The sequence below is a fragment of the Xenopus laevis genome, chromosome 9_10L, assembly GCF_017654675.1.
Source record: "Xenopus laevis strain J_2021 chromosome 9_10L, Xenopus_laevis_v10.1, whole genome shotgun sequence".
Classification (NCBI taxonomy): Eukaryota; Metazoa; Chordata; class Amphibia; order Anura; family Pipidae; genus Xenopus; species Xenopus laevis.
This window is the reverse complement of record NC_054387.1, coordinates 84,277,593-84,290,246: the sequence shown is the minus strand read 5'-3', so window position 1 is coordinate 84,290,246 and position 12,654 is coordinate 84,277,593. Positions and strand designations below refer to the sequence as shown.

The window sequence follows — 12,654 nt, the reverse complement described above, 5'->3', positions numbered from 1 at the left end:
GAATTCTGCACTGAAATCCATTTCTCGAAAGAGCAAACAGATTTTTTTTTATATTTAATTTTGAAATCTGACATGGGGCTAGACATTTTGTCAATTTCCCAGCTGCCCCTGGTCATGTGACTTGTGCCTGCACTTTAGGAGAGAAATGCTTTCTGGCAGGCTGCTGTTTTTCCTTCTCAATGTAACTGAATGTGTCTCAGTGAGACATGGGTTTTTACTATTGAGTGCTGTTCTTAGATCTACCAGGCAGCTGTTATCTTGTGTTAGGGAGCTGCTATCTGGTTACCTTCCCATTGTTCTGTTGTTTGGCTGCTGGGGGGGAAAAGGGAGGTGGGTGATATCACTCCAACTTGCAGTACAACAGTAAAGAGTGATTGAAGTTTATCAGGGCACAAGTCACATGACTTGGGGCAGCTGGGAAATTGACAAAATGTCTAGCCCCATGTCAGATGTCAAAATTGAATATAAAAAAACCTGTTTGCTCTTTTGAGAAATGGATTTCAGTACATAATTCTGCTGGAGCAGCACTATTAACTGATTCATTTTGAAAAAAATGTTTTTTCCCATGACAGTATCCCTTTAATATAACGCAAGGATTGTATTTATGGCTGGTATGTTTTTTTCATAGCTTGACTTCCCTAAATTGTAGGTGACACAATAAATAAGCAATAGCCATTTACCAATCTTAACAACCCTGCTGTCTCTAAACTTCTTTCACTAACATCCTCCCTATGCTTATCTTTGTGCTCAGACTCCCCCTCTCACTCCAACGGTAATGGCTCTGGATCTCATATTTACCAGACTCTGTTCAACCACCAATTATACTAACTCACTATAATAACTATCCTCTATAGTTACACCACTGAATATAACCAGACCTTTTAACACATTAACAATATCCAAAAGATTTATAAATAATAAAGGTAAAACCAGGTATGACTTAACACTAAATCAAGTACATTCAGGTCCTGAAAACTGATTAATTTAATCAATAATTTTTTCCCGATCCAATTTATTAGTTACCTTAATGATAAAGCACAATCAGGGATGGGAGTTTGGTTGAGCTTTTTTAATCTAAAAAATGAGAAATTTTACTAAATAACCCCCATAATTCACTGTTGCTCACTCAATTTATTAATGTTTTGGTGTAATAACACTCCCTTTGTCAGACATCTCCTTGAATGCATTATACTGTGTGTGGCTCCTACAAATATTTTTATTGCATTTTATGACACATGACTACTGTCTAGGGAATGTGTGCTACCATTGCAGGAGTGTATAAAGTTTAGCTGTACATTATTGTTCATTTCCTTTTAGCAAATGCAGTGCTAGGAACAAAATTGCACATTAAAACATGACACATTTAGGGGGTTATTTATCAAGGTCCGAATTTATCTCAATATTGGCTGCTACAAACTCCGATCTAACCCGCTCGGGTTTTCCACGCTTATTTATTATTACATTTTCCCAAAAATAGATTTTTTCGTGAATTTTCATCGAAAACTGAAATTAACTTTCCACTGATTTTCAGCAGATTCAGTTATTTAAAAAATGTAGTATTGTGACAAAACATGTACTAGCGGTATCACATTTTTGTAATTTTTCTTTTGTTTATCCATAGAATACTTACAGTTTGGCTGGATATCTCCAGGAAATTTTGATCGGGTGATTGCAATTATTACAAATATGACCACAGGCCATAAAATGAGGACCAAAGACCAAACCTGCAATTAAAAAAGTATTTATGAAAAAACAATGGCTTTGTTACAAATACAGTAAAAAAGTAAGTTAGCAAACACCATAGGTTATTTAATATAGTCAATATCTATCAATAATGGAAGCCATAGACAACCAAAATCAATTAACAGAAAGGCATGATACATTTGCAGAATGCAAGATACTGGAAAGTAATATGTGGTTGCTAACCATCTTATTTTGCAATAAGAATACTAGATTTAGTAAAGCTTTAAAATATAAGGCTTACAGCTGTTTCCTCTGAGACAGGGGGTAGAAAAGTGCAAAGTCATTACTCATAGAACACTTTTTCATAGGAAACAACAGTGTCAGACTTGCCCACCGGGATACCAGGAAAACTCCTGGTGGGCCCAGGTGTCAGTGGGCCCTCTTGCTTCTAACTATTTGACCCATTTCATGGCCATTCCCTATTTATTTATGGGGGGAAAAGAGGCGTAATATTGGAAGAATAGAGTATAGTAAGTAGATATAAAAGACTAGTAGAATAAAGAGGTTAAGTGAGGAGAGGAGAAATAATAGTTTGGAAAGTGGGCCTATGGTCTAAGTTTTCTGGTGGGCCCCTGGCATTCCATTCCGACACTGGGAAACAATTTAACATATATAGTACCTTTGTACTGATACAAAGGTTAATAATACTCTCCTGATATGATAGAGCACTATATACTGAATTATTTGGTTAATGAAGGACTGTGAGTGCTCTCTGTTTGGTTCTTATATACTGCTTATTATATAGCATCTTGACATTACTTTTTGGTTGATTTTTTGGTGTTAACCATACAGTATATATTTTTAATGATGAACCCAGAGCCGAAACTAGGGGTAGGCAGAAGCAGCACCTGCCTAGGGCGCAATTATAGGGGGGCTGGGCAGGTACCTGTTAATGGGTCTTCTGCCTACCCCTAGCCACTCCCCTCTGCCACTCTCCCCTCCCCCTGTAACTCCCTCCCCTTTGGCGCTCTTCCCTTCCTCCACTGTCTTCCCCTTAGTTATGGCACATGCAGGGGGTGGAGCCTTGTGGCCAGCCAGGTGGCCTAGGCTGCCCAGTCAACTTGTGAATACAGGTTAAAGAGATTGTTCACCTTCCCATTTTAACAATTTTGTTGTTTTCAGATTGCTCACCAGAAAAAAAGACTTTGTTCAATTGCTGTATTTCTAAATCTAATCTAAAGTTTAATGTTCCTGTCCCTGGTGTTTCAGTCTGCCAGTTCAGTAATTCAGGTACAGATTCTAATCTGTTATAATTTGTTTGGTTGCTACATCTGTTAGCACCATCTGTGCTAAGAAATCAATATTAGCAACTAATTGCTAGTGATGGGCGAATTTGGGATGTTAAGCTTCGCAGAAAAATTTGCGAATTTCCCGCGAAATTCTCAAAATGGCGAAAAATTCGCGAAACGATGCCGGCGTCCATTTTTTTATGCCAGCAAATTTTCGCTGTGGTTTTACAAATCGCGCCTGCCGATAAATTCGCCCATCACTATTAGCAAGTATTGTATCAGTTATTAAATGAAACTCGGGTATTGTGGACAGCAGGGCCAAAGATAAATGTATCAACTAATGTAAAATATATCAACTAATTTATCATTTACAACAATTTCTAGAGTCAGCGACCCCCTATCGAGAGTTGCTTTAGAAGGACTCAAAGAGTGATAATACCTTAATAAGTTAATTCTTCTTTTCATACGTTCAAACCTCAAAGTGTACGAGACAAAGAGCATTTTATATTACATTATGGTGGATTACTGTGCAGTATGAGTCAGTGTTTGCCTATCTTATATACACTGTTGCTGGTGAGAAATTGTTAAATGAAGTTTGAGTTAAAAAGTACAGTAAATGCGCATAATGACATAAGTGCTGATGTTGTGTAAATGGAATCTGTACTGTTAAAATTCATTGTAAGTGCATTGTTATTGCAACTTTTTAAAAGGCTTTAAAAGTCTGTGACAGATTTATTCAAGTTACAATTATTGCTTGAGATACTGTATGGGAGAGAGAAAGGAAAAGCTAAATTCTTGAAAAGTTATATGCCGGAGGTTCTATCAAGAACTAAAAAAGAAATGTTAACAGACATATATGTTTTTGTATTGTGTGCAAGAAAAGACCTTTAACCACATTCCTAATGTCATAAACACCCAGTGCTATTGCTAGCTGTATTTCACTCAGGAAGGTGAAATGCTTATACTATACACACTCACTGGTATTCTGCCATTCACGTTATTAGAACAGTGATTTTTTTTGGTCTTTTGCATCTTCGACTGCTTAAGGCTAATCACACACCCACATGACTTTGCATTCACCCTAGTCCATATGTCTTGGTTTCATTCAAAGGGATTATTAAGACTGACAAGAAGACCTTGGTAGGATATACATTAAATGTCATCAGAGCAAGGGAAACTGTCATTCTATTGCAAACTAGAATAAGAAAGCAAAGTCTGTAAAACCTTTACAGGAACAGTTCAGTGTAAAAATAAAAATGGATAAATAGGCTGTGCAAACGCACTGAACAGCTATGTCCCATGTGCCCCCCCATTCACGTCACTGACTAACTCAGAGTTAGAGAGCTGCAAAGCAGGAAGTTGTGTCCTGTTCTGTTATGTTAGACATCCAGTCACTCCAGCCATTATATATTGCATTTTTGCCTAACTATATTGGAAACATTTTTTATTTTGCACAGCCTATCTATTTACCCAGTTTTTATTTTTACACAGGTCCTTTAAAACAGGGGTGCCCAAAAGGTAGATCGGGATCTACCAGTAGACCTTTAGCTGGTGATCAGTAGATCTCATGACACTGTGAACAAACAGTTTGTCTAAATTACCCTCCCGTTTCATGTTTTTCATTCAGATATAATGTTAAGGTAACATAAGAAATATAGTTGTTCAAGTTATTTAAGTGTTTAAGTTATTTAAGTAATATTTTCCATGGAACAGAATGCTAACAATGTTCTATGGATGTAGATCATAATGGGACAGCAGAACTAAAAGTAGACCTTGCATTATTAAAGTATAGGCACTCCTGCTCTAAAAGAACCTGTAGAAGTTTAAAGAAACAAACTTTCTGTTTAAACTTGAATTTCTGTTCAGCCGGTTTGAATGCCTCTGAATTCACTCACTGAGCGTTTCCCAGTGTATAAAAGAAAGCCCAGTACAGGTATGGGATCTGTTATCTGTTATCCAGAATGCTTGGTACCTAGGGTGTTCCAGGTAAGGGGTCTGTAATTTGTATCCCCCCATCTGCTAAAAAAAATCATTTAAACATTAATGAATCCCAATAGGATTTGCCTTCAATAAGGATTAAGTATATCTTGGTTGGGATCAAGTACAAGGTATTGTTTTATTATTACAGAGAATAAGGAAATAGTTTTTAATCAATTGTAATTATGTTATTAATCATTTTTAATTCATTTTATTAAAATGGAGTCTATGGGAGACTGCCTTCCCATAATTCAGAGCTTTCTACATAACAGATCCCATACCTTTTTATTATAACATTGACCAACAGGTTGATTCTGCCTCAGGCAACAGGTTGTCATGGATCACCAATCACACTTGTCATCCTTGTCTTTCATTATTGATGTCTCCTGGTTACCTGCCTGTAACTTTATTAAAAAGCAAAGTTACTGGTTGAGAAAGTGTTGCACAATGCAATTTCCTGCATCCATGGGTGATTGGGTATGTCTGGGATACTGCTTGAGAAGTTCTTTTTTCCTTTGTGCAAAATAATGTATTTTATTTCTTAACAAAGGATCACCATTGACAGTGATAAAAGATGCAGTATATGGCCCACAGGCAGTAGCGTTTTCTACTATGGGCCAGGCCCCCTGTGAAAAAAAAAACTTCTGAAGGCCCGGTGAGTTCTCCTTCAGCCTTCCCTCCCAGCCCACTGCCAAGCTGTCTGTGTGTCTGTCTGCTTGTTTGTTTGTAGCAGAGAAAATTAGAAAGCAGACAGGGCTAGGAGAAGGAACTGACATACAACAGTGTTCCCCATCGAAAGTGTATCTGGTAGTTACACCCAGGGCTGAATTTTCCCTAAGGGGACCTGGAGGTCCACGTCTTCTGTTGCCCCCTCCCTCCCACAGGATCACACATGTGCATCCTTTTCATACCGGAGTACTAGCACCTAGCTATTAGTGTTCCAGAATCAAGCAAATTCCCCATGCAGCTGGGCAGCATGCCACCCCCTTAATTCATGCTGGCCCAGGCCTTTGTGGTTTTGCTGCAAATCTGGGCCTGGTTACACCACTGCCTTCAGGGCTGTACAGGGTATATAAGCAACTACCTAAACAATTAAGGCTAAGGCCACACTAGGCGATAGCGCCGCGATTTGACTCGCGGCGACTTTTAAGCCGCAATCGCGGGGGAAACTTTTGCGCTGGCGTCTATGGGGAATCGCGAAAAATCGCCAGCGTAAAAACACGCGGCGATCTTTTCTCTACTGTCGCTCGAAATTGCCTCGCTAGGCGATTTCGAGCGACAATAGAAAAAAGATCGCCGCGTGTGTTTTTACGCTGGCGATTTTTCGCGATTCCCCATAGACGCCAGCGCAAAAGTTTCCCCAGCGATTGCGGCTTAAAAGTCACGGCGACAAGTCTCCGCGAGTCAAATCGCGGCGCTATCGCCTAGTGTGGCCTTAGCCTAAGGGTCTATTTATAATGCTGTGTAAAAAGAAGAGTGAAACATTACCGGTGATGATGCTCATAGCACCCAATTAGATGTTTGCTTTTAACTGTTGAAATCTACTTGCTGATTGCTTGCTCTGGGCAACATCACTGGTAATGCTTCACTCTACTCTTTGCAAAGCATAATAAATTGGCCCCTTGCTGTACACTGAGTTCACACAGTGATTTTAAACTTGCCCTGTAACAAGATATTCCAATGTGTTTATCCTTCATCAAATAGTTTTTTGTTTTTTTGTTATAGTTACGCATGTTTTATCTCTGCAGTTTGCAGATTAAGAGACAAAAGAAGAACAATGCCATGAGAATGTAAAGTGAGTTATTTTAAGAAACAGGCAAATGCATGGAATTTTACAACCATACACGTAGGTGAATTTTACTTTATTTTTTACTTTCTTGCTTAACTGAAAATGACTTTGTTTCACACCAAGGCTGGTTTTTGTTGATATTTTAGAATTATTTCACTCAATCACCTAGCTTTTTGTAAATGAAGTAAAAAAAGGATTGGATAATTCTACATATAAATGTATATACCCTTCATTTGCTAAATGGAGAAAAATCCATTGCCACTAAATTATTCAACATAGAAGAAGATGCCACAAATGCCATCTGAATAAAGTATCCAGGCTTTCTGTTCAATCAGTACTAAAAGTGATACTGACACTAATATGTTAATAGTTTTTTGTTAAGTCTGCGTTTGAATGTAATTGTTACTTGAAACCTGACAGTTTCGTATCTGTATCGGTATCTCTTTAAGCTGAATACACATGGTTCATATTTTCCACAAGCTTTATTCAAACAAACCATTTTGGTCTGGAAAGAGCTAGTTTCCAGAGGAACAGAGCAGAAACTACAAACCATGTTATTAGTCATCAGGCCTCACCACAATGCACATTGTTGGGGCAGATCATTGAGTGGAATTAAAACTTGTTACACGCATAACCAGATTGCCCCATAAAGGCAGATTACTAGTTTCCCTAGAAACCATCGATGTTCTTTTTCTGCTTGGGGGGCCTCACAATAGCAGCTAATGAAGCCTCATACTACTCAGTAGATCTGCTTCTACAAGCTGACTTACAGACATAAGAGTATAAGCAGAGCATATACCATGTATCAAATAGCTTGCGTGCAGACTTCTGTGACTGGCCCACCGGGATACCAGGAAAACTCCCAGTGGGCCCAGGTGTCAGTGGGACCTCATGCTGCTAAACTTGGTCTATTTCATGGCCATTCCCTATTTCTATGAGAACAAAGAGGCTAAACAGATGGAATAATTGATTATAGTATAAAGAAAGACTAGGAAAATAGAAGTTGATTGAGGAGATGAAGAATATTGGTACTGAGAGTGGGCCCCTGGTCTAAGGCTTTGGGGGATTTAAATCAGTGGAAGGGGTCGGTGGGTTGCATAAAGCAGACTGTTATGTCTTTCTAGCCCCCCCCCCGCCCCATGGCTAAGCAGAATACAAAAGTACAATGGAAGTACTACTAACCTGGCCAAATTAACTGAAAACATACAAAGAGAGTAATTTAGTATCTGTGCAAGTGCATGTATTTACAAAAACAGGGGTTTTAATTTATGATCATTAAATTGACAAGCCACCAAACTACGTTCCTAACGTTTTACCTCTGATCATTTTTCATAGGCTGGCACCTCCCTGCATAGTAGTATTTCTTGGGATGTGTCTCCTAACCAAGGGACTGGTATCAAAGGGCTTAATCCTCCCCTGCCATTAGCTTTTAGGGCAGAGACACACGGTAAGATTCGGGGAGATTAGTCCCCCGGCAACAAATCTCATTTTCTTTGGGGCGATTAATCTCCTTGAACTGCCTTCCCACCAGGTAAAATGAAAATCGCTGGCTGGATGGCACTCTGATTGATTCGTTTTCCGAAGTCGCCCGAAGTTGCGAAGACCAAAATACTGGTTGCACATGCTTAGTCCCCCCCCTTCTTGCAACATTAAAGAGAGAGGCATTGCCCAGACCTCCATCCATTTTTAAAGGCATAAGACCACCATTAAAGTTTTTTTTTTTTAACCCTATTTTTGCACTTGCATAATGACTAGTGAAACAGGGACAAGATAATGTGTATTGATCAAACCCTTCTCTTTTGTAAGTTACACTACTGTATCACAGCCTAACAGCACACAGTCATCGTGTACACTGTTAAATTCATGTGAACAACTGTCCCTAAAGAACGACTGTCACAAGGACAGGACACAATTAACATATGCCCTCAAGCAAACTGATGGCACTAACTTCAGTAGTACTGAAGCAGCACCGGCTATTAAGCCATTTACCGGCTATTAGGCCATTTACACTTAAAGGGGATGTGAAGTCAAAAATAAAATAAGCAATCTTCTGCTGGCTTTCGTTTTCCCTCTCCCTTGCGTCACGGCCAGACAGCCGGAGTAGTGCAAAATGATCAGATGCTCTACATTGTGTAGGGCAGGGAAGCATTGCTACTCCCGCCGTGAAGCTGTCAAAAGATTTCAGTGTGCATCCTTGAGACGAAAGCTGGCAGAAGATTGCTTATTTTATAAAAATGGCACTGAATTTATATAGTATTTTACAAAGATGCTTCTTTTAAGGTGGAGAAGAGCTGTTTGCAATAGTATTTTTTGACTTTACATCCCCTTTAAAGTATATCCATGATCCATGCCAACTTTTGTTTCTAAAAAAGTCACAAACTGCCCACATCGACTCTTAAGGGCAATGTTCCTCTGCATTTCTAAAACTAGTCAGCATGTATTTCCCTGTTTAAAAAGTACTGACTTCAGCTGTTAAAATGCCTTTCTTTATTATCTGTATTATAAATATATTGTATACCTGGTTAACACCTGCTACCCTGGCAATGAAATACAAATATAGATACATGCATACATACCCTATACAAAACCTATAGTATTCCTCACAATAATAAAATATGATATTTCTTGTAATACTGCAGCCCAAAATCAATCATGATTTTAATATTTCTGCTTTACTTAGTAATAATGGGGAATTAATATTAATGAAAAAGTAAACTGAAATGACTAGTTTTTACTTACCGGCTGCCTCAAGATGCTCAGCCAGTTTTTCCATAAGAGAACCCTGAGTTGGTGTAAAAATGAAGCCATCTTGCTTTATGTGCAGTTTAGAAAAAAATTAAGTTAAAAAAAATAAATATGTAGAAATATGATACATTTGGTGTTAAAAAATTAAAACAAATGATGTGAGAAAATATATCCAGGCCATCTTTTTCCGCTGATGTAAGGTAATGGAGCACTATGGGGAATTTCAGAGCAGCAGGAGATGATTTCTTGGTAGCCTGGCAAAGGAAAGCAGCGCTCAGTGTTTGCTAATGAGCCTGTGTTGCTGTTAGTACAGACTGGAATAACGAGAGATGCTACTCATTGTCTGGGTGGCCTTTAAAGCACACCTTTTTCCCACCCCTCCCCTACCAAGCCCAGTAGTCATACACTAGCTTTTCCCTCTATGACATTTAGCATAGTAGAAGTGAGCAAATACACTCTGCGTGTGGTGTCAACAGTTTATTGCACACCACACATTCTTTGACTGTGAATATTAGGTTAAGAAAAAAATTGTGCAATCTCTTTTTTTTTTTTTATAGGGACACCTACAAAGACAATGTATTTTCATGTGTTACAGTGGAATAACTAGCTATAGAGCAGCCCCCATGGTCGTGGGGTGGGGGGAGGCAACAAGGGGGCATGATTTATCATATTCCCTCACAAGCCCTGCTCTGACTTTTGATATAAATACACAGTGTGGCCTGGTAAGTACTGTGCGAGTGGGCCAAGAGAGGAGCTGAAGGAGGGACTGTTCACACCAGGCCTCCACAGAAGATGTTTTCCGGGGGGGGGGGCAAGGCACACCCACGAGACTCTGCTGGATAGTTACCATGAAAACTAGGGGGCAGATTTATCAAGGGTCGAATTGAAAATTCAAATATTCGAGTTTCAAGTTTATTTAAGTGTAATTCGACTAGGGAATAGTCCAAATTCAATTCAAGTTGAAAAAAAATATCTAAATTTGAATTTTAAAATTTATCATGTACTGTCCCTTTGAGAATTCAAATTCGACCATTCGCCATCTAAAACCTGCCGAATCTGTGTTTTAGCCTATGGGGAGCACCTTGAATCAATTTGGAGTCATTCGGTGGGCTTTTGAAAATCAATTTGCTGGCCAATTCTATTCACCCGATTTTTAAAAAAATCTGATATTTTAATTAATTTCGATTCGATGGTCTTTTTTTCTGAATTTCACGCTTATGGGAGTATATGAGAGTTTTTAGAGACTCCCATAGACTCGAAATTCGACCCTTGATAAATTTGCACCTAATTGTATATTTGCTGTTTAACCCTTTGCCTGCCAAGCACGTACGGCGTACGTGCTGGCAGGCAAATGCTCAGGCTGCCAAGAACGTACATTGTACGTTCTTTAGCAGCTGAGCTCTCTCTCTGCTTTGGCGGCTTTTGCCGCCTCCGCAGAGAGTGGGAGAGAAGACAGCCCCCTAGGCAACGAGGCTGGGGGGCTGTCAAGTCGGATCTGTGACTCAATTGTCGCAGATCCGACTTGGAGCGTCTGCTACTCAACTCACCTTCTTCCTGCCTGCAGAGCCGCCCACGCACTTCCTGCTGCGCAGCAACTCTGCAGACACGCTGCCAGGACTCCTCCAAAGAAGACAGCGATTCTCCTGCTCCAAAAACGGTAAGTGCACGTTTTTTACACACTTACCTGCACCTACACATACTTACAGTACATTTATAAATTTTAGTAAAGATTGGAATTTTTTTAAAAAAATGTTTCTTATTTTAGCACACTTGGTCCCTTTTGTACAGTTATTTACACTTATTTACACTTATTTACATGTATTTGCACACTCAGATAACTTTTATTAGTGCACAAATATGTATACACAAACAGGTGTTTTTTTTTTTACGAATTCATTGTACTGTTATCTTTTGTTTTTTTTGCCTAAAAACGTGTTATTTTGGCAGCGTGACTATTAGATAATCGATTTCGGCCACTAATTACGCTGTCAGAACAATTATTTTGTTATTTCATTGATTTACGCTATTTTTGTGGTTTTATTGCAATTTTATCCCTGCATTATTGTTCCTTATGTATCTTTAGTATAGTTTTGCTTTTTGGTGCTTTGGTATAGAAAGATAGATTTTACTTAGTTTGATCCGCCAAAATATGTGCTTTCCAAAAATATATGGGTTTCTGGGGGTCTTTTTACAGTTTGGAGGTCTTACGGCACATAACGTACAGTTAGGGTTCTCTTTTCTGCAGCTTAGTTGGCTAGCGTGAAATTTGATAGGCACGTTTTTCATTTGGGGTCCATACACAACACATACTTTGGTAAATCTATTCATATTGGGCATCAAACTATTTATTAGACCTCTGACGTCCATATTTAGAGAGATTTTTCTTTGTACGTAAAACATTGTCTGTGATAAATGCGGCAGACTGCAACATTTTTAGGCGATTTTCAGAAATGTTGTAAAAACGTATATGTTTGGAAAAGCTTTGCAGTTTGGTAGTTTCGTGTAGAAAGTCGTCGTTATCTTTGTTGGAGTCGTCAGAATGTGCACTTTCCAAAAATATATGGTCCTAACATTGCTGTTAGGAGGGTCTTGAGGCACATAATATGAAGTCAAGGGTCTATGTTCACAGAAGGCGAATCGGCAGCAGAGAAAACTCATATTCACTATTTTTATTTGGGGTCCGCACATGCCAGCTGCCTTGGTATATCTATGCATATTGGGCATCAAACTGTTCAGTAGACCCTTGGTATCAATATTTATGGTGTTTTACAATTGTATGTAAGAAATTGGGTGAGATAAATGCGGCCAATTGCAATATTTTTAGGAAATTTTCAGAAAAACAGTTGCTTTTATCGCCAAATTTAGGAAAGGCTTGCGGCTTGGTACTTTGGAGTACAAAGACATGCATACCCAATTTGGATTTGTGGGAATGTGTACTTTCCGAAAATATATGGTTTTCTGGGGTGAACCTACTTTTTTCTACCTTTCCCCCCCCAAAACGATGTGAATGTGTTGATTATGCAGTACCTGAAATGACAGACCATATGGGGGGGTGTCTTCATTTTGGGGCCCCTATATGCCACGTGCTTGGGTACACCTATACATATTGGACATCAAACTGTTCAGAGGACCCTAGGCTTTCATTTTTAGGGTGATTTCTCTTGATACCTA

At 39.0% G+C, this 12,654-nt stretch overlaps 1 protein-coding gene across 1 annotated transcript in view; it reads right to left on the bottom strand.

Annotated features, from left to right (window-relative positions):
* Positions 1 to 10,257, bottom strand: part of LOC108701422 — a 98,898-nt gene extending 88,641 nt beyond the window's left edge. Inside the window, exons 1-2 of the mRNA XM_018236080.2 lie at positions 9,478 to 10,257; positions 1,631 to 1,724 (exon numbers count right to left, since the gene is read on the bottom strand). Coding sequence (XP_018091569.1) covers positions 1,631 to 1,724; positions 9,478 to 9,546 — 163 coding nt within the window. The 5' untranslated portion in view covers positions 9,547 to 10,257. The remainder of the gene's footprint in view (positions 1 to 1,630; positions 1,725 to 9,477) is intronic.
* Positions 10,258 to 12,654: the final 2,397 nt, after the last annotated feature.